The 21,288-nt window shown below is 44.7% G+C and overlaps 1 protein-coding gene across 1 annotated transcript in view; it reads left to right on the forward strand.

Annotated features, from left to right (window-relative positions):
• The window catches only part of LOC123770576 (ecto-NOX disulfide-thiol exchanger 2), a 78,527-nt gene that overhangs the window by 56,152 nt on the left and 1,087 nt on the right, over positions 1 to 21,288 (forward strand). Inside the window, 6 exon segments of the mRNA XM_069301836.1 lie at positions 7,151 to 7,257; positions 15,711 to 15,833; positions 18,000 to 18,044; positions 18,046 to 18,141; positions 20,579 to 20,768; positions 21,052 to 21,172. Coding sequence (XP_069157937.1) covers positions 7,151 to 7,257; positions 15,711 to 15,833; positions 18,000 to 18,044; positions 18,046 to 18,141; positions 20,579 to 20,768; positions 21,052 to 21,172 — 682 coding nt within the window.

A 21,288-nucleotide genomic window follows, 5' to 3' on the forward strand; every position in this document is an offset into this window, starting at 1 on the left:
CAATTTGATTGAGTTAGAGATTATAAAGTATATTGCCAGAAAAAATTAAGAAAGGGCCGATAAATAGAATGCTAATTGTGGGTTTAACCCTTTCACTTCTGCGGTGTGCTGCCTTTGTCTCTCTTAACACACACTGAAGGTATATATAAAGATTGCCAAATTACTATACAGAATGATTTTTGAATGTCAACCTCTTGGATTGAGGATGTCCAGCTAATTTGTGAAGTGGTACAACACTTCTGCATCCCAACTTGGGCAGTTGCTCTCCCCGAGGCTTCGTAAAGTGACGAGTAATGTCTAATACTTCGTATACTCACATTTGAGAGGCTTTCAGTTAACTTTGCGTTCATGAGCTTCACTTTAAACTGCAAATATATGTAATGGGAAAGCTGGATTTCGTTTGATTATAGTTGTTCAGTATATTATTAGGTCTATTACAAAATTATCATCAAAGCATTGGCTCTTGTAATGGAAAAGATATTTATATTTTAATCGTGAATTTCAGGATTAAGTACCTCCATACCATTGCTAAAGATCCTGTTGGTATACACACTTGAAGTGAATGGGTCGAATCCCTTTATAGAGACAGAATTGTTTATACTTTATTGTTGATAATGATCTCATTGCAAAGTCAATTTTGTAAAATGATGATAAATTGTTGCAGTTTTAGTATGCAACATAGACAAGGCTAAGATATGTGTGACCCATAATTCTTTCTCATTTATAGAACTTTACTCATTTATAGCGGATGTTTTTATGCACATGTTCTGGGTTTTGGGTGTGACAGAGTGAGTGCCGCTTATTATGACATAACTTAGAGAAAAAGCTAGTTAAGATGGTGTGAATGAGAGTGAGTTCCACTTATTAAGATCAGGGACACCGATGAATGGGCTGCCTCTGAAGCGAATATAATACACTGCATTATACAATTTATTTATTCAATTAGTAATTGAATTCACTCACATTAAATGTTTTGGAAAATAGTACAGTATTCAAAATGTATTTTAACACTTTAGCGGTTCGCTCATTGAACGTGTTCCCAACTGTAAACAATAGGGACCTCTGAAGGTCTGTCCTCTCAAGGTCCTGCTCAACAATGCCTAAAATGTTTGTTCTCTTTTTGCTCTTAAGTTTCTTAGGAGAGTGGAGGGGGGGGATGATGGCTATTCCTTTGGTGTCAAAATGTTCGCAATAAATGTTCTAGATGCCAACAAGAAAGTGTAAGGATAATAGATTATACATCATAGCACAAAATATTATATGAATGTTTATAAGCATTTTTTACACAGCCATATTTATTTGTTAAACACTTTATTTGTATTTGATTTAGAGAAGTACACACGAAAGTCTATACTGTATAGCTGTAAAAAAAGAAAACGAACATGACATTCATATAAATTTGTTAGATAATTTTCAAAGCAGAGAAAATATATATTGGCAGAGTAATTACTGAAATTCCGAGATTGTATAAGACATTGCAACATTTTAGGGGTCTGACGGCTGAGTGGACAGCGCTTGGGGTTCATAGTCCTGAGGTTCCAGGTTCGATCCCCGGCGGAGGCAGAAACAAATGGGCAGAGTTTCTTTCACCCTGATGCCCCTGTTAACCTAGCAGTAAATAGGTGTCTGGGAGTTAGACAGCTGCTACGGGCTGCTTCCTGGGGGTGTGTGTAACAAAAAGGAGGCCTGGTTGAGGACCGGGCCGCGGGGACGTTAAGCCCCGAAATCATCTCGAGATATCATTGGAATATTTACTGTCGAAATATGGATGACACATTTTAGCATAATGGGAATGCAGTACTAAAGTGTTAATATGTAATAAATATATACTGGTATTATTATTAAGTTTTTATAATCAAATATTATTGACAATTAAGAAACACGTCAATAATTATACATAGAAATGATTAAATATTTATTTCTGTCAAAAGCATGTAATGTCTGTCAAATAGGCATGGTTCTATATATGTTTTTACACATAGGCATGTAGTCAGACCCGTACAATGGAATCTCAAAAATCTGTGCGTCAATATAAAACACCTTAAAAGCTGAGAAAGAGTCTCCTACTAGTAAGGTCCTACCACAGGACTTGTGATCCTGTGGTCCTGGGTTCGATCCCAGGCGCCGGCGAGAAACAATGGGCAAAGTTTCTTTCACCCTATGCCCCTGTTACCTAGCAGTAAAATAAGTACCTGGGTGTTAGTCAGCTGTCACGGGCTGCTTCCTGGGGGTGGAGGCCTGGTCGAGGACCGGGCCGCGGGGACACTAAAGCCCCGAAATCATCTCAAGATCTCAAGATAGTACCAACATTTCAAACTTTGTGTTCCTCCCTGTCATTACAGTCTTTGAAATACAATACTACATTGGCTCCAGTAGTAATATCATTTTGGGATTTATAAAGTTTCCAGTACATTGAGGTTGCAAATACAAACAAACTTGCACACAGTCTCACATGTAAACAGAGAGTAGTTTCAAAGCATGATGCGACAAAGAACGTAGGGAAGACGGGATAGCATGAGTGCGGCTCTCTTGCTGTAACTACGCGTAGGTAATTATGAGGTAGAATAAGTGGTCGAAGAGCAACTCAGAAACATGGTTGAGGTAGTAGGGCCGTGTGGTATCTAGTTTGGGTTCGAGGAAATGCCCAATTGAGTGTAGCATTCAGTTACAAATCATTTTTCAGACATCCTTGTAATTAAGTAACCTAGCAAAAATATGGGAAATGGCTCTCATAGTTCCATTATATACAATAGTAACAGAAAATCCTCTAAATTATAGACCGCAGCATTGGTGAGTGTGATAGTCAAGTGTTCAGAAAAATAATTCAATATCGCTATTATTATTATTATTATTATTAATATTATATTTCTTTTATTATTATCTAATTTCTTGCTTGCTTTTGGTGTGGAGGCATGGCCCTAGGGAAGACAGGGAAGCAGAACAGGAAAAGATTGGTTATGTTGTTAATAATTGGACTCATTCATTCACTATATCTTCCAAACACTGTGCAGCACTATGGCTCATGGTCTATCCACAGTAGCACCCCTTCTACTTCACAAGATGAGATTTCAAATACAAACACGTAAAAAAAAAAAAACACAAAAGCAAAACACACGGTCCTCAACTTCTGCCGCCTTTTATGGTTTCTCAACTAAGTGTTTCAGTTTCAATGTGATTTTTGATGCACAACTTCTATCACAGAATTGATCTTGTTCATTGACAAGCCTATTTGTGTATGTTTTGTCTGGTAGGGAATTATATTGAATGTATGTTGAAGAGATTAGGTGTAGGGAACGTATAAACGGTGGAAGTGTTTTTGAAGCCATTCCAAGGTGAATATGAAGAGAATTTATTACGTGAGGAAGCTGAAAATGAGTAACTGTGGAGAATCTGTTGGACACGAAACAGTGGTATTGTGCCAGAAGATCGGAAAAGAACTGTGATTGCACAACTGGATAAAAAGATTAAGGAGAATGTCACAAATATGTGATTAAAGAAATACTAGCGTACTAAATTTTTGTGGGCCGAATAGAAGTAGTTACGGAGGAATTGATTGGTGTTGAAGAATGAGGGGAAGAAGGTGTAGATTAGAGAGGGGAAAGTTATGGAGAAATTGATCGGTGATGAAGAATGAGGAGGGAGGAGGAGGAGAGATTAGAGAGGGAAAGTGAAAATGAGTCTAAATTGTACGTGGGTAGGATTCTGATACCGCAGCCAGAGAACATGCGGGTAATGTGTGAAATCCAAATCTTGGTTTCAGTGGAAGTCTCAAAACCCCCCAAGAAGATTCAGTTGAATCCCAGGTTCATTGCTTCTAGCATGTTGTGGTCCAGTGTGTTAAGAGGTGTGTTTGGGAGTACCCACTGTGCAGGTTCAAATCCTCCTCAAGGCTCCTCCTCCTTTTCTCACTGATACATCATGTTAATGTGATTTTTGTGTATAAGAACATAAGAACAAAGGTAACTGCAGAAGGCCTATTGGCCCATACGAGGCAGTTCCTATTTACAACCACCCAATTCCTACTCATATACATGTCCAACCCAAGTTTGAAACAATCGAGGGACCCCACCTCCAAGGTACGTGGTAAACCTTTACGCGGTACATTCTTTACTGTCTTCATATGTTTGCCAGATCCTAAAGGCACACCGGGAATGCACTTACTCCTGATAATTAGCATTACCTTTGGGGAGCGAAGTGCATGCATGAAGTTGTCCAAGGACTGTTCAATGGCGTGAAAAGGTTGCAACAGTGTAGGAAGTATCACTCGTATAAGACAACAAGCGACCGATAATATGTAGAGTTAGCGAGGCAACAAGTGACTGACTTGGTAACGTGTAGAAGCGTGCCAGGGTTGTGTTGTCACCCTGGTGGTTTACATATACATGGGTGATGGGGAGGTCAAGGTATGAATGTTGGAGAGGGGGGGGGGACCAAGGGTATAGCTTAATTTGAGTTTTCACGAGTGTCAAATTTCACACACACATTGTCCACATATACGCTCCTGGAATTCAAGAGCATATATATACTCATATACTGGAATGTAGAGTTATATGAACATGCTTCGTGCAGCTCAGCGTTTAACCCCCCCCCCCCTCCCAACTGTCGAAGTAGTAGCGTATCGTTCCTTCCTTTCGTCCTACCCCAGCTCCGTGTTGTCATATTCCTTCCAAGTGCTGAATTGGTCATACTGGCTTAGCCCTTTCTCCTGATAATTACCTTACCCTACCTGGTGAGGAAAGTGCTTTAGTAACTTTGAGGGTTGGAAGAAGAGAGGAAGAACGGGTAGAAGGTGGGTGAGTGAGAGGACACAGGTTGTCTGTGGGAGCAACAAACAGGGTGTGGTATGGAACAAGAACAGGAGGAGGAGGATAGGGGGGTTATCTTGAGATGATTTCGGGGCTTTAGTATCCCCGCGGCCCGGTCCTCGACCAGGCCTCCACCCCTAGCAAGCAGCCCGTGACAACTGACTAACACCCAGGTACCTATTTTACTGCTAGGTAACAGGGCCATAGGGTGAAAGAAACTCTGCCCATTGTTTCTCGCCGGTGCCCGGTATTGAACCCGGGACCACAGGATCACTAAGTCCAGCGTGCTGTCCGCTCGGCCGACTGGCTCGAACCGGGGGGGGGGGGGGAATTCATCTTATTTCTTTGTACTTTGTATTATAAGTCACACAAACACTAAATTAAGCCTTGTGAAGTTGTAGGTTGCTCCTGTGTGGGGTGGTGGTGCGTGTTAGCTATGTTGATGGATTGTGTGAATAGTGCAATGAATAGACGAGAGATTTATTTATGCTTTTAATATCGAAAACATTCTTTTGCCATATTCGACTATTTTCTCTGGGTTGATGCCTCCCTGCCACATGAAAGTGGGAAATGGGGTAATGATATGTCTTATCACCTGGCTTGCCAGTAGGACTTTGTGAATACTAGTGCTATTGAAAGAACTGTATAGTGCAGCGTTTCTCAACCGGGGGACCCTGTGGCACCCCGAGGTAACTTAGGGGTTCTGCAAGACACAACCGGGGGACCCTGTGGCACCCCGAGGTAACTTAGGGGTTCTGCAAGACACAACCGGGGGACCCTGTGGCACCCCGAGGTAACTTAGGGGTTCTGCAAGACACAACCGGGGGACCCTGTGGCACCCCGAGGTAACTTAGGGGTTCTGCAAGACACAACCGGGGGACCCTGTGGCACCCCGAGGTAACTTAGGGGTTCTGCAAGACACAACCGGGGGACCCTGTGGCACCCCGAGGTAACTTAGGGGTTCAGCAAGACACAACCGGGGGACCCTGTGGCACCCCGAGGTAACTTAGGGGGTTCAGCAAGACACAACCGGGGGACCCTGTGGCACCCCGAGGTAACTTAGGGGTTCTGCAAGACACAACCGGGGGACCCTGTGGCACCCCGAGGTAACTTAGGGGTTCTGCAAGACACAACCGGGGGACCCTGTGGCACCCCGAGGTAACTTAGGGGTTCAGCAAGACACAACCGGGGGACCCTGTGGCACCCCGAGGTAACTTAGGGGTTCTGCAAGACACAACCGGGGGACCCTGTGGCACCCCCGAGGTAACTTAGGGGTTCTGCAAGACACAACCGGGGGACCCTGTGGCACCCCGAGGTAACTTAGGGCTTCTGCAAGACACAACCGGGGGACCCTGTGGCACCCCGAGGTAACTTAGGGGTTCTGCAAGACACAACCGGGGGACCCTGTGGCACCCCGAGGTAACTTAGGGGTTCTGCAAGACACAACCGGGGGACCCTGTGGCACCCCGAGGTAACTTAGGGGTTCTGCAAGACACAACCGGGGGACCCTGTGGCACCCCGAGGTAACTTAGGGCTTCTGCAAGAGATGACCATATACAGTATAGACTAATTCTAATCATATGCAAATGTATTTTTGACTCATTTTTGTGTTTTAACTTTTTCGTTAAACCAGCGTCAAGAGCAACGACAGAAATCGTGTCATTTCAGATGGCAATGAAATCTCATGTATGTTTATCTAAAGTACGGCCTGGAATCATTTCAAGGGTACAAAGGTTGAGAAATGCTGCTATGTATTGTGTGTTAAAACCAGTGAACTTGTGGCATTAACTCGAAGTCGAGTTAAAAAATGATGAGAATACAGCTGATTGCAATCATTTATGTATGTATGTATGTATGTATGTACGTATGTACGTAGTTAACAAGAAGGAAATTTTTACATTTCAGTACTAGAGGTTGATTAAGATAAGGTATTGTTTGAATAAAGTTATGCCAGTGTAGCGGGGCAGGTAGAGAGACGCAGGTAAATGTGTCCTCTAGTGGACCCTTATCTGTTGTGTGTCCCTCCACTGCTACAGTGCCTGCTCAGAATACACCCCACCCAGGTGTAGTATGTGTGTCTTGGCCTTGCCCCTACTCCACCAACTAACATCATCATTTTAATTGCTATTTATAGCAAAGCACGCTCATCTAGATACGTCAATATGGATGTTGTTGTATGGTAGGAGTGAGGCCCATCCCCCATGACCTAGTTCAGTCAGCAGGACAGGCAGTAAGTGTAAGCAGCAAGACGAGGGCTCAGACTTGGCACTGCCGCCCAGAGATGCACGGTACACGCCCGGCTCTGCTACTCCTATTGACCATCACATGTTTCTTCCGCCACTCAGTCGGTCAGATCGAGCGTGTCTTCCTGTCAGCCGGTCACCAGAAGGTCTGGGACCACTTCACCAAGGCCCAGAGGCGCAACATTGATATGTGGAAGAAGCAGGCTGAGGTATGCTGCGCCCCATGCACGCACCACTCACAGGTTTTACCCCCCATCACTTAACACTCAAACTGCTTACTTTTCTCAATTGTGCTTCATTGGTTCACATAATGGGTTATGGGATGAGGTTACCGCTTCCCTGTGAGTGGTGTCTTTTGTTCCACGTTCATGGAAATCAGTAATGAACTAGTGCAAAACATGGGGCTGTTTTTTTGTAAATGAGATCACCTACTGGCAAAGCTTCTTCAGGTAATTCATTACAAACGACTCATCCTTTCTATAAAAATAGTTATATTTACTAAAGGTTGAATATTATTATTGTTATAAGGTCCGCTGTTTTCCAGTGAATAGTGTCAGCATCTTAGTTCATGGTAGCTTGAACTGAGGCCCAGGTTAGGAGGAGGAATAGAGGAAGATTATTATCTCAAGCATTCTCTCACTGGTTTATCTGATGCCTTTTATTTCTCCAAAGGTATGACTAGGACTGATTTAAACAAAACTGGATCGTTGACCCGTATAACGGGTTCGTTCAGTTGTTGGTGAAATCCAGTTATTGAGTTTTTTATTCACATAGAATGTCATAATAAACTAACAGGGCTGGAAGAAATAACCCAACACAGGCATAAACACTTGACAGTGACAACGTTGTGGTCTCTTCTGGATCCTCAACACGTCATGACATGAATGGCAATGAGTGGGATGGGTTTGAACTGGATGAGTGGAACTGTGTTTGCAATTTTGCTCGGGAATAGTATGGTATTGCTTAACCACTGTACTGTGCAGTACGCCTTGAGGCTCTCGATGGATGGTCCTTGAACCTCTCGTAGGTATAGCGTAGCATTCAAAACTCCCGTGGCTACATGGGGTTCACATCGGCTTCATCAGGGCTCTCGTAAACAGCCGCCATTTTAAAAATAAATCGTGGGCAACATTCCTGGATGTGAGAGCCTTAGTGCTGAGTGAGCAACCAAGGCTGGCACATGCAGCATGAACTAGCAGCACTGCTGTTCAGCTTGTGACTACAGCATCGCCTAAAAATGTCAAAATATATATGTAATTGATATTATTTAGCCATGATTGTATTACAGAAGAGCCTGACTGTGATAAAGAGTGTGTACAATGTTCAGATATCAGTGAATCAATGCTGTTCAAGATGTTCACAGCACTAGCAACAGCACACTGACATTATTTCGTCCATCTAAGAATCTTCAGACGAATCCTCATGTTCCTTTACAAACTAAAATTGTGGAGAATTATTCATTTACAGGATTTAGTCACCAGGATTCTGATAATAGCAGGATTGTGGTGAGAATTAGAGACGTGCATAGTATTATGGGAGGAGTAATGGTGGTGAGGAGGGAGGGAGTGTCATCTCCCAGCTGCTGTGTGACTTGTCATGCAGTGTTTTCTTGCCACTGTGTTGTTTGGACATGTTACCAGCTTAGTTGTGCAATTATGGTGAGTAAAACATGTAGATACTTACATATAACTTGTGTATATAGTGTAATAAAACCACAAACAGTATTGTGTAATTTTGGTGAGTTAGGTGTTGAAGGCGTGAGGGAGGGCTGGCTGGGTGTGGCAGCCCACTCTTTGTTTTCTGGGCTCACCATACCAACTTAGTGGTTCGTTATGGTGAACACGAGTCGGGTGGAACACGAACAAGGCGACACGAGTGGGAACTTATTACCCCAAATGAGCCACAGAGACACTAGAAAGAATTTTTTACAGTGTCAGAGTAGTTAATAAATGGAATGCACTAGGAAGTGATGTGGTGGAGACTGACTCCATACACAGTTTAATATGTAAGTATGATAGGGCCCAGTAGGCTCAGGAATCTGTTCACCAGTTGAGAGGCGGGACCAAAAAGACAAAGCTCAGCCACTGCAAGTACAACTAGGTAAGTACATATGTAGATAGGTATATGCAATATGTGTGTATATAGTGTCATAACAGCAAAAACACTGGTTGATAGATTGTAGAATATAATATAAATACAGTATGTCATATATGAGCCCCATAATTTTGAGCATAGTGATGTTCCAGACATTGAACTATATAAATTCCACAAATTACACACTTTTGAATTATATTACAACAAAAAACCAGAGAAGAAACGAATGAGAAACGTCAAAATAATTGTGAAACATTATATTCGTGGCAACTGCTGCCCCACGGGGTGGCGGGGCCTAGTGACTCCGAGCGCTCCATCGCTCAGCGCCCATAATTTCCCAGCTCCATCACGGCTAAAGTATGTCACATACAGTATTTTTTGTTTTGTTCCCGTGATCAGAAACTGCATTTTAACAATATAAGATAAAATAATTCTTTAGAAGGAATTTATTTTCGGGCACCATGGGGTTGTCATATTTTAATACAGAGCAGTGCAGTGGTTAAACAATTTATGGTTATTACCAGATTACAGTAAAGGTACAGTATCTTGAAAGCTAGTACAGCTGTGTTATATTCATAATTGTTAATTTATACCTGGCAGATGTCCCCAGTATTAGGCTTCACAATACTGTATCATTTGATATCATTTTACCCAGAGGTTTGATAGTGATACTCATACAGTACTTTTATGAGGCTTGTAAAACATAAATTTGGATGGACAAGGAGAATAGTTGGAAGAGTTGACTTTGAATGGGCACGTAAATAGGTTTGGGATAAACATTGAGGCTGTCACGTTACTCAGTTTGTTAACGTTTACTGCAGCCCTCCTGGCTCTGGGTGTAATGGACTGCTACACCAAGTGGCCGCATCTGTCCTGGGGCTCAGTATAGTGTGACTCAAGCGACCACATCTATCCTGGGGCTCAGTATAGTGTGACTCAAGCGACCACATCTATCCTGGGGCTCAGTATAGTGAACTGTGTGACTCAAGTGACCACATCTATCCTGGGGCTCAGTATAGTGAGACTCAAGCGACCACATCTATCCTGGGGCTCAGTATAGTGAGACTCAAGCGACCACATCTATCCTGGGGCTCAGTATAGTGAGACTCAAGCGACCACATCTATCCTGGGGCTCAGTATAGTGAGACTCAAGCGACCACATCTATCCTGGGGCTCAGTATAGTGAGACTCAAGCGACCACATCTATCCTGGGGCTCAGTATAGTGAACTGTGTGACTCAAGCGACCACATCTATCCTGGGGCTCAGTATAGTGAGACTCAAGCGACCACATCTATCCTGGGGCTCAGTATAGTGTGACTCAAGCGACCACATCTATCCTGGGGCTCAGTATAGTGTGACTCAAGCGACCACATCTATCCTGGGGCTCAGTATAGTGTGACTCAAGCGACCACATCTATCCTGGGGCTCAGTATAGTGTGACTCAAGCGACCACATCTATCCTGGGGCTCAGTATAGTGTGACTCAAGCGACCACATCTATCCTGGGGCTCAGTATAGTGTGACTCAAGCGACCATATCTATCCTGGGGCTCAGTATAGTGAACTGTGTGACTCAAGCGACCATATCTATCCTGGGGCTCAGTATAGTGAACTGTGTGACACAAGCGACCACATCTATCCTGGGGCTTTGTACAGTATAGTGAACTGTGTAACTCAAACGGCCGCATCCTTCCTGGGCCTCAGTATAGTAAACTACTAGAGTTCTGGAGCCCCTTCTACGTTGGAAATACAGTACAATAAAAGGAATACAATACCCCTCTTTTTCTCTTCATGGCCGTTGTTCTTATCATTGTCTTCTTGCACAGTATTTCTTCTTCTTCACCTTTTGTCCTCTTCTATTTTGTCCTCTATTTAATACTTTTTTTATTTTTTTTTTATCTTTCAAATTTATTTCTACCGCCTCTTTGATATCTTTTACTTTTGAACTTGTTCAAAACATTTATCCCACTATCCCCCTACTGCAGGCATGTCAAACAGCGAGCCGCGTGTCAAACATGCGGCTCTTTCCAAGGACACGTGCGGCTCTTTCCAAGCACACGTGCGGCTCGCACAAAGGATACTGTAACTTGGTCATTTAATGCTCAAAATTGTAGTGTTTATAATTTCAACTATCACCGTTTAATGGATTTCAAAAACACACAAGAAACACGAATGCAGCTGTGAGGCAAGCGAGTTAAGCCTAAACTTCGTTTTTTTTTTTTTTCCTTTTTGTTAAAATACTTCATTACCTTCCATTCATGAATGTGGCTGGCCGCTTAACCATTTGTATGCACATTGTATGTTTCTAAGTTTGAGTAATACAAATATTCTGCAATAATTTGTATTAAATGACTTGAGTTAGTTGTTGGGTGTGGCCCTCATGACAACACAAATGTGGCCCATATGGCCCTCAGGGGCCCTCAGTTGTGGTGTGTGTGGCCCTCATGACAACACAAATGTGGCCCATATGGCCCTCGGGGGCCCTCAGTTGTGGTGTGTGTGGCCCTCATGACAACACAAATGTGGCCCATATGGCCCTCGGGGGCCCTCAGTTGTGGTGTGTGGGGCCCTCATGACAACACAAATGTGGCCCATATGGCCCTCGGGGGCCCTCAGTTGTGGTGTGTGGCCCTCATGACAACACAAATGTGGCCCATATGGCCCTCGGGGGCCCTCAGTTGTGGTGTGTGTGGCCCTCATGACAACACACATGTGACCCATATGGCCCTCGGGGGCCCTCAGTTGTGGTGTGTGTGGCCCTCATGACAACACACGTGACCCATATGGCCCTCGGGGGCCCTCAGTTGTGGTGTGTGTGGCCCATATGGCCTTCGGTGGCCCTCAGTTGTGGTGTGTGGCCCTCATGACAACACAAATGTGGCCCATATGACCCTCGGGGGCCCTCAGTTGTGGTGTGTGTGGCCCTCATGACAACACAAATGTGACCCATATGGCCCTCGGGGGCCCTCAGTTGTGGTGTGTGGCCCTCATGACAACACAAATGTGGCCCATATGACCCTCGTGGGCCCTCAGTTGTGGTGTGTGGCCCTCATGACAACACAAATGTGGCCCATATGGCCCTCGGGGGGCCCTCAGTTGTGGTGTGTGGCCCTCATGACAACACAAATGTGGCCCATATGACCCTCGGGGGCCGTCAGTTGTGGTGTGTGGCCCTCATGACAACACAAATGTGGCCCATATGACCCTCGGGGGCCCTCAGTTGTGGTGTGTGGCCCTCATGACAACACAAATGTGGCCCATATGACCCTCGGTGGCCCTCAGTTGTGGTGTGTGGCCCTCATGACAACACAAATGTGGCCCATATGACCCTCGGTGGCCCTCGGTTGTGGTGTGTGTGGCCCTCATGACAACACAAATGTGGCCCATATGACCCTCGGGGACCCTCAGTTGTGGTGTGTGGCCCTCATGACAACACAAATGTGACCCATATGACCCTCGGGGACCCTCAGTTGTGGTGTGTGTGGCCCTCATGACAACACAAATGTGACCCATATGACCCTCGGGGGCCCTCAGTTGTGGTGTGTGGCCCTCATGACAACACAAATGTGGCCCATATGACCCTCGGGGACCCTCAGTTGTGGTGTGTGTGGCCCTCATGACAACACAAATGTGACCCATATGGCCCTCGGGGGCCCTCAGTTGTGGTGTGTGGCCCTCATGACAACACAAATGTGGCCCATATGACCCTCGGGGACCCTCAGTTTGACATGTCTGCTCTACTGTTTATGTATTTATAACCTTTTTTTCATTACCATAAATTTGAGTGTATATTTAGTGTGTGTGTGTTTTATAGTCGTCAGTATTTAGAGATTATAAATATCGTATGTAAACTGGTCTCTTATCAGCTGGAACTCAGCGGCCGTGTCTTACCTGACTGAAGCTTTGCGTCAAGAGTGATAAAACTTGTGTTACTTCTTATTCTGGATTGACTTACGTTGTGCTTCCAACAAATTGTGCGTAAAGATTTCAGACTGTAGTCCATCCAGAATGAGCAGACACAAGCTTTGCAAGTGCAATCTAGTTGTCACTATGTATATGCCGACAGGTAAACGTTGCATGCATTCCTGGTGGGAAGAGTCATTAATACATCCGTGCCATACGCATGGGCCTAGATTGGTCATAAGATCCATATTTAGTGAACCACGTGCATGCTGCAGACCCCAGGCTAGGCATGTCTCAAGTTCGGTTAAACATTTTGGAGAAGTCTCTTGGTAAGATAAAAAAGAATGGTTGGGAGAGCATGGTCGCCATGGCGACTGTGACTTGGCAGGCAGTAAAAGGACCAATCTGGTGCAAAGCTCAGCATTGCATTCAAATCTATTGTTGCTCTTATTCCTATTCACTGCTGCTTTATGATAGTTCTTCTTGTGAGTATTGGATGAATTCTCAACCATGGCATTGCCCAATTTTTAAATTCTAGCTTTTGTAGATAACCCAAAATAGACACATAGCTTCCCCTCACCTTGTGAAGACTTGATGCCACACAGGAATTCAACTAAGGTAAGTTAAACTTATTGCCAGAGGTAAGATTTCAAGAGGGCATCCATGGATGGAATTCTGGCAGCAGCTGCATCCAGGGTCTCAGTTTGGCCTCTGCCTCCACGTAATTACCGATCAATTCTCAAAGACGTACTTCTCTCGTGTATCCCAAGCTGCTCGTGTATTTATTCTCTGTGACGTGCCGCACCTGTTATGGATGCACAGTACGATTAATTCACCATCGCTTGCATAGTTTGTGCTACATCCAGAATTTTTCAAGGGCTGTAATGTAATTTACATATTTTCTGAGAATATATCGAGGCTATGTGGTGAGATTAGAGCCACATTCGTGGACTCCTCGGACACAAATGTCTGTCTGGATAGTGGTTCAGGTGGTGGTGCGTGTTCCGGGGACGTCCAGGAACGTGGGTTCGATCCTATCATCTGACCTAGTTATTTTCTCTGATGTATCGCATTCTTGTGATTTTATTGCAGCAGCTGTGTAATGTGCAGTAATAGATTTTGAATTACTGTATTTCATTTGCATCTATGCAAATATATTTTGAAAATAGTATAATAATTTTTTTGTTGTTATATATCTCCCCTCTCTGGCTTAGTTGTTTCCCTGCCCATTTTTTCTCCATTTCTTCCCCTACCTCTTTACCTATATTCCCCTACACATTATGCCTATATCACCATGTATTTCCACAATCCCTTCCCTCTTCCCCCACCACTTCCCCTACCCTACCCTCTCCCCCCCTCCACTTCCACTACCCTTCCCTCCACTTCCCCTACCCTTCCCTCTCCCCCCTCCACTTCCCCTACCCTTCCCTCTCCCCCCTCCACTTCCCCTACCCTTCCCTCTCCCCCTCCACTTCCCCTACCCTTCCCTCTTCCCCTCCGCTTCCCCTACCCTACCCTCTCCCCCTCCACTTCCCCTACCCTTCCCTCTCCCCCTCCACTTCCCCTACCCTTCCCTCTCCCCCACCACTTCCCCTACCCTTCCCTCTCCCCCTCCACTTCCCCCTACCCTTCCCTCTCCCCCACCACTTCTCCCTACCCTTCCCTCTCCCCCCCTACACTTCCCTCTCCCCCCCTACACTTTCCCTACCCTTCCCTCTCCCCCTCCACTTCCCCCTACCCTTCCCTCTCCCCCCCTCCACTTCCCCCTACCCTTCCCTCTCCCCCTCCACTTCCCCCTACCCTTCCCTCTCCCCCTCCACTTCCCCCTACCCTTCCCTCCCCCCCTCCACTTCCCCCTACCCTTCCCTCTTCCCCCACCACTTCCCCCCTACCCTTCCCTCTTCCTCCACCACTTCCCCCTACCCTTCCCTCTTCCCCCATCACTTCCCCTACCCTTACCTCTTACCCTCCACTTCCCTCTACCCTTCCCTCTCCCCCCCTCCACTTCCCCTACCCTTCCCTCTCCCCCCCTCCACTTCCCTCTACCCTTCCCTCTCCCCCCCTCCACTTCCCCTACCCTTCCCTCTCCCCCCCTCCACTTCCCTCTACCCTTCCCTCTCCCCCCCTCCACTTCCCTCTTCCCCTCCGCTTCCCTATACCCTTCCCTCTCCCCCCCTCCACTTCCCCTACCCTTCCCTCTCCCCCCCTCCACTTCCCTCTACCCTTCCCTCTTCCCCTCCGCTTCCCTATTCCTTCCTATTCCTTCCATTTCACTCATTCTATAAATATATATTCCCAGTCCTCTGCCTACTTGCCCCCTTTCCTTCGTCTAATCTGTTCCTCTTGGTTTTTTGTTTTGTCAATTTAACTCTCATAGTTTCTAGCCCTCCATCCTCGCCTCACAGAGGTACAATACACACAAATTGTCCAACATAAATTTAATTTACGATCATAGTGTTGAGAGTTTGACCAACACTGTTTCAATTAACATATGCTTGGTGGTGCTCAGATCTGTTGACCAAATTTTGTGATTCGTCAGATTAGAAAGATGCCACAGTGGCATAATATTTGCCGGTGGGACTCTCGGAGAAGTCGGGCTTTGATCTGGATGCTGCTGTGCTCATTTAGCCGGAGATTAACACGTGTTTGTTTTATTGGTGCTCCAGGAGATCAAGGAGATCCAGCTGGATGAATCGGATAAGGAAGATGCGGAAGAAATGGATGTCTCGGATGAAGAAGATTCGGGACAGCCTGCCAGGAAGAAGATGCGACAGAATGAATACCTCAAGGTATGCAGTGTCTCGAAATATGTCTTTATTGTGTAAATTTTGACACACACACACACACACACACACACACACACACACATACATACATTAGGATTTCATCATTACAACTACAGAATTTTTTGTTTTGTAAATAACTGGAAAATATCTTTTGTGTATTAATGGCTAGAAACTTTTCAGTGGAGAGCCCTGTCGGGTCCCTAAAGCTTTCTGAACTAATATGTGCTATATTAGTTTTTCGGTTATCAGTCACGGGAGTTCTTATGCCTACTGGGAACTACGAGCCAGAACCTGACTTGGGGGGGGGGGGGAAGCTGACAGCTGAGTGGACAGCACTCTGGATTCATTGTCCTAAGGTTCCGGGTTCGATCCCCGGTGTAGGCGGAAACAAATGTGCAGAGTTTCTTTCACCCTGATGCTCCTGTTACCTAGCAGTAAATAGGTACCTGGGAGTTAGACAGCTGCTATGGAATGCTTGCTTCATGGGGAAGTGTAACAAAAAAGGAGGCCTGGCCTAGGACCGGGATGCTAAGCCTTGAAATCATCTCAAGATAACCTCAAGATAACCTGGTCCCCTCAGAGAGGCATAGGGAGCAATAGTCTTTGAGCACTACATTATTTAAAGTATGGTGCATCCTCACTCTAACGAACCCCTCTCTTTCAAATTCCTGGATGATCCAAACAAATTGAATTCAGTACTAAATGTTCAGTGGAACATACAAATATTCGATTATGCAAGGATTGTTCGTTGAAGCGGTTGCCGAGACCGAGCGTCAGGGAGGTGGCCGTCATCAACTATGTGTCACCAAAGTGTAAACAGTTGTACAGTGTTTTATTGGACTTACCCATTGTTTCCAGGGAGAAGGGGTTGAAGGATGATAACATGGTGTCAGGGGAAGGCAGATGGTGTCATTGGTGAGGGTGGGAGTCAAGGGGTAAGTGATGTCAGTGGTTGGGGTTTAGTGTCAGGGTGGGGGGGGGGGCAGGTGGTGGAAGTTATTCTCATTGGATGCAGGTGGAGTTAGTGTAAAGTAGGTGGAGTAAAGCACAATAAAAAACATTCTTTTATTAATTCTTCATCCCTATGAGTAATACTGTACTACAAAATTACACGACTCAGAAAATCTCACCATAATTGCTTTCTGTACACTCGCCAAGTTTGGTGGACATCAGTTCGTGGGTAAGCAAACCAAAAATGAGTGCAATTATAAATAAGCCTACCCAAAATGATGGTAGTCGCACAACGTCTGGCCACCTGGCGGATGATGCAACACCTGAGCCTAGCTCCAGGCCGGGCTCGGGAAGTAGAAGAACTCTCGAACCCTTCTCCAGGTATGCTCCAGGTATGCTCCAGGTATGCTCCAGGTATGAATGGGGCAAAACTTGTACGTCAGTATATTTTGGAGACAGATGATTTGGAAATAGGATTTTTGTTTCATTTTCTTATTAATTATTATTACTCAAAAAATTTTCAGTGTTTGTTTCTTCATTGCATTTTTATTTGGTATCGCTCTATGTAATAAAATTGTATTTTATTAAGTTAAAATGTACACATGACAGGCAGGGCACTATTCATCACGCAAGGTCTTGAGTCTCTCAAACAGAGCGTCTCGCCTGTGCGGATACGAGAGGAAAGTACACAACACGTGGGAAGTGTGCATTTCTCAACTCTTGAGATATACCCCGTAATGTTTTCCACAATTTCCAAGTCACCAATAATACTTTAATAACAATTAAAAAATCTCTTTACAATGTTTAATTTTATTATTTGAGATATGGCTGCCATAGAGAACAGGCATGCCTCTCCTGATCAGCTGTGATAAAAAAGTATCTATCTGCTTTTGCTTTCAAGGATTTCTATTGGTAGCATGATATTGCAGTTGTACCCTAGTCTAATCTTACTGTCAATTTTTGTCATGACAAAACTTTCTTCCGAGTGTTTGTTGATAGGTGGTAATGATGATGTAGACTGTAAGTTACAATAATGTGTCTGAAAATTAGAGACACCCCCAATCCACACAAGTGAAAATAAAGAAAGTGATTACGTTTTTGTCCAGGACGGACTGAAACGTCGTCATTTCCTTTTTTATTTTGCAGAATGCACGGGTTGGGTGTCTTAACAAGAATTGTCTACAAATAATGTCATCACTATTTGTCTTTTCTTTGCAGGAAGAAAATGACAGTTTAAGGTGCCAGATGGAGGCATATAAAAACTGAGGTTGATCTCATCAAAGCAGATCTGAAGGCTGAAGTGTCAGTGAGGGATGACCAAATTGAAGCATTTAAGAAAACGTTGCAAGGAATGCAGCAGGTACTAGATATGAATGTTGTCAATGTATTTTGATTGGGCTGGAGTAATTTTCAGTGTCGTTAACCATTTACAGGCGATGAGTCACAATAACGTGGCTGAAGTATGTTGACCAGACCACACTAAAAGTTGAAGGGACGACGACGTTTCGGTCCGTCCTGGACCATTCTCAAGTCGATTGTGATTCTCAAGTTAACCATTTAGTTTTTTTGCATTGTGGCCTAAGTCTTATTCTCGTAATGTGAGGCTTCTGTTTCTGTATCTGATCCTCATATCCAAGATACTTGATTTCGTTTTCAGCAAATTGCAGAACTTTTTCTGTATTGAGTGCTTAATGACCCAAGTGTTCAGTTCTGGTGATGCGTACACAGGTACCAGCGATGACCCTAGTAGTCAGTTCTGGTGGTGTGTACACAGGTACCAGCGATGACCCTAGTGGTCAGTTCTGGTGGTGCGTACACAGGTACCAGCGATGACCCTAGTGGTCAGTTCTGGTGGTGCGTACACAGGTACCAGCGATGACCCTAGTGTTCAGTTCTGGTGGTGCGTACACAGGTACCAGCGATGACCCTAGTGGTCAGTTCTGGTGGTGCGTACACAGGTACCAGCGATGACCCTAGTGGTCAGTTCTGGTGGTGCGTACACAGGTACCAGCGATGACCCTAGTGGTCAGTTCTGGTGGTGCGTACACAGGTACCAGCGATGACCCTAGTGGTCAGTTCTGGTGGTGCGTACACAGGTACCAGCGATGACCCTAGTGTTCAGTTCTGGTGGTGCGTACACAGGTACCAGCGATGACCCTAGTAGTCAGTTCTGGTGGTGCGTACACAGGTACCGGCTGTGACACCATGTCCATTCCCAGAAACCATGTCCATTCACTTCTGCTTTGGGAATTAAACCCCGGAACCTTTCAGTTGTGAACTGACTGTACGTACCACTTCTCTACAGGACCCTATGTTTCGCCTAAGGACCAGGGGCCAGATTCACGAAAGCACTTACGCAAGCACTTACGAACCTGTCCATCTTTTCTCAATCTTTGGCGGCTTTGTTTCCAATTATTAAACAGTTAATGAGTTCCGAAGCACCAGGAGGCTGTTTATAACAATAACAACAGTTGAATGGGAACTTTTCATGCTTGTAAACTGTTTAATAAATGTAACCAAAGCCGTCGAAGATTGAGGAAAGTTGTACACGTTTATAAGTGGTTGCATAAGTGCTTTCGTGAATCTGGCCCCTGATTTTCACCAGAGATGGTGATGTTCATCGTTTGCTCCTCTGAAGTTTCTCTCTAGGTCTTGGCATTTGTCCTAGTTCCTAATGCTTCGCCCTAGGGCTCCCCAACCGCTTGGGCTAGACGGTAGAGCGACGGTCTCGCTTCATGCAGGTCGGCGTTCAATCCCTGACCGTCCAAGTGGTTGACAACCATTCCTTTCCCCCCGTCCCATCACAAATCTTTATCCCTTCCAAGTGCAACATAGTCCTAATGGCTTGGCACTTTCCCCTGATAATTCCCTCCCTCACTCTAGGGCCTGATGCTTACCCCTATACCTGGAGTTGGGTTGGAAAGAGCTCTTACTTTCCAAGCCCAGTCCGGAGTCAGTCGTGATATGAACCTTTCAAGCAAGCTATTGCTTGGAGCAGCCTGCTTATCCACTATAGCAGAGCTGGCCCAAAACTTCCTGCAGGAACTTGTTTGATATTGTCTTAAACATGTCTGCATTTTGCTTCCAGCAATATTTCTCGTGCTTTCTGTGAGGATATTAAGTAGCCGTGGACTTCTGAAGTGCATACAGTGCTCTCTGATTGTGCTTACGACTCCTCTACTCCTCACAGGTTCTATACTGTATGTCCTACCATATCATTTGCCCCAGTATGTTGTCATTGTGCTGTGCAAATTTGGCAATTGGAAGATACTGGTAGGCCGTGTATGTATTGTGTGGCACCCCTCTCGCCTTCCTTTCTAGACAGTACATTTTGAGAGCTTTGAAATGGTCCCAATCTGAATTTAGGTGCTTTATTAAATCTGTTCTCTGAATTCCCTCCATTTCAGGAAATTTTGCCTTTGAAAGGGTGAGTGAGTATTGAGCAGTACTCAAGGTGGGAAAGTACTGTACAAGTAATTTTAATAGTAAGAACATTGAATGAATCCCTTGCATTTGAAGGTTGTCATAATGCACTATTATTATCCTGGCTGATGGTGGGTTTGGTTTGTTATACTCGCTAAACTTTATGATCGGCTAACATTATTCCCAGATCTTTTACAAGTTGTTTTTCTTTTATGAGATCTGATTGTGTCTTGTATCCTCTACTGCATTTAGGGTCTGATATTCACCCCCAGACCCTTTACTTTCTAGCCTTACATAGCTCTCGTATGTCTCTAACATCAAAGTTACCTCTCTTTTTCAATGCTAATATATATTTGAACAATCGTTCCTTTCAGACGCTCTCTGAAAATGCGGTCCGCAAGCGCCAAGATGATGCCAAAATGGCCGAGCTACAGGGAAAGTTGAAGAAGCTGAGAGAACAGGTTGGAGGAAATGGGGAGGGAGAGGAAGATAACAAGGACGAAACGGAGGACTTGCTCACTCTTACAACGGCTCCTCTCACCGATAAGACGGCTCAGCTCATTGGTGGGTTGGGTGGCCAGTTAGGCGTCTGCTGTACATGCTCGTATATTATTCAGAATGCTTCCTTAACACCTTCTGCACTTTTATTTATGTCAACTTTTAAGAATTGTTATGTATATCACAAAAGATCTTCCATATATTTGGGAGTGTAAGATATGAAATTGAATGTCTTCTGTTGACATTGTAAACATGGATAAATATCAGTACAAAATGTATTTAATTTTTTGAATGGCAAGCCATACTAGATGCCAAGTAAAATGCTGGAATTTTTGCCAACTCTTTACAGGTCTTACTTCGACCTTTCTACATATCCATCCGAAGGGAGCGAGTGTTGATTACATATGGTCATTCATCCAACAGTTTGATAAGGAAATCCGTCCTTCAGATATCGAGGCAATGCTCAACCAGTAAGTTACGAGCTACAGTTCTCGTATGACCCATTCTGCAGTAGTACACAATACTTAAGTGTAGTTAGTTATATAAAATATAAGAATCACAATCTCATCAAATTATTTAAGCAAAA

Source organism: Procambarus clarkii, chromosome 46 (genome assembly GCF_040958095.1).
Source record: "Procambarus clarkii isolate CNS0578487 chromosome 46, FALCON_Pclarkii_2.0, whole genome shotgun sequence".
NCBI classification, from domain to species: Eukaryota; Metazoa; Arthropoda; class Malacostraca; order Decapoda; family Cambaridae; genus Procambarus; species Procambarus clarkii.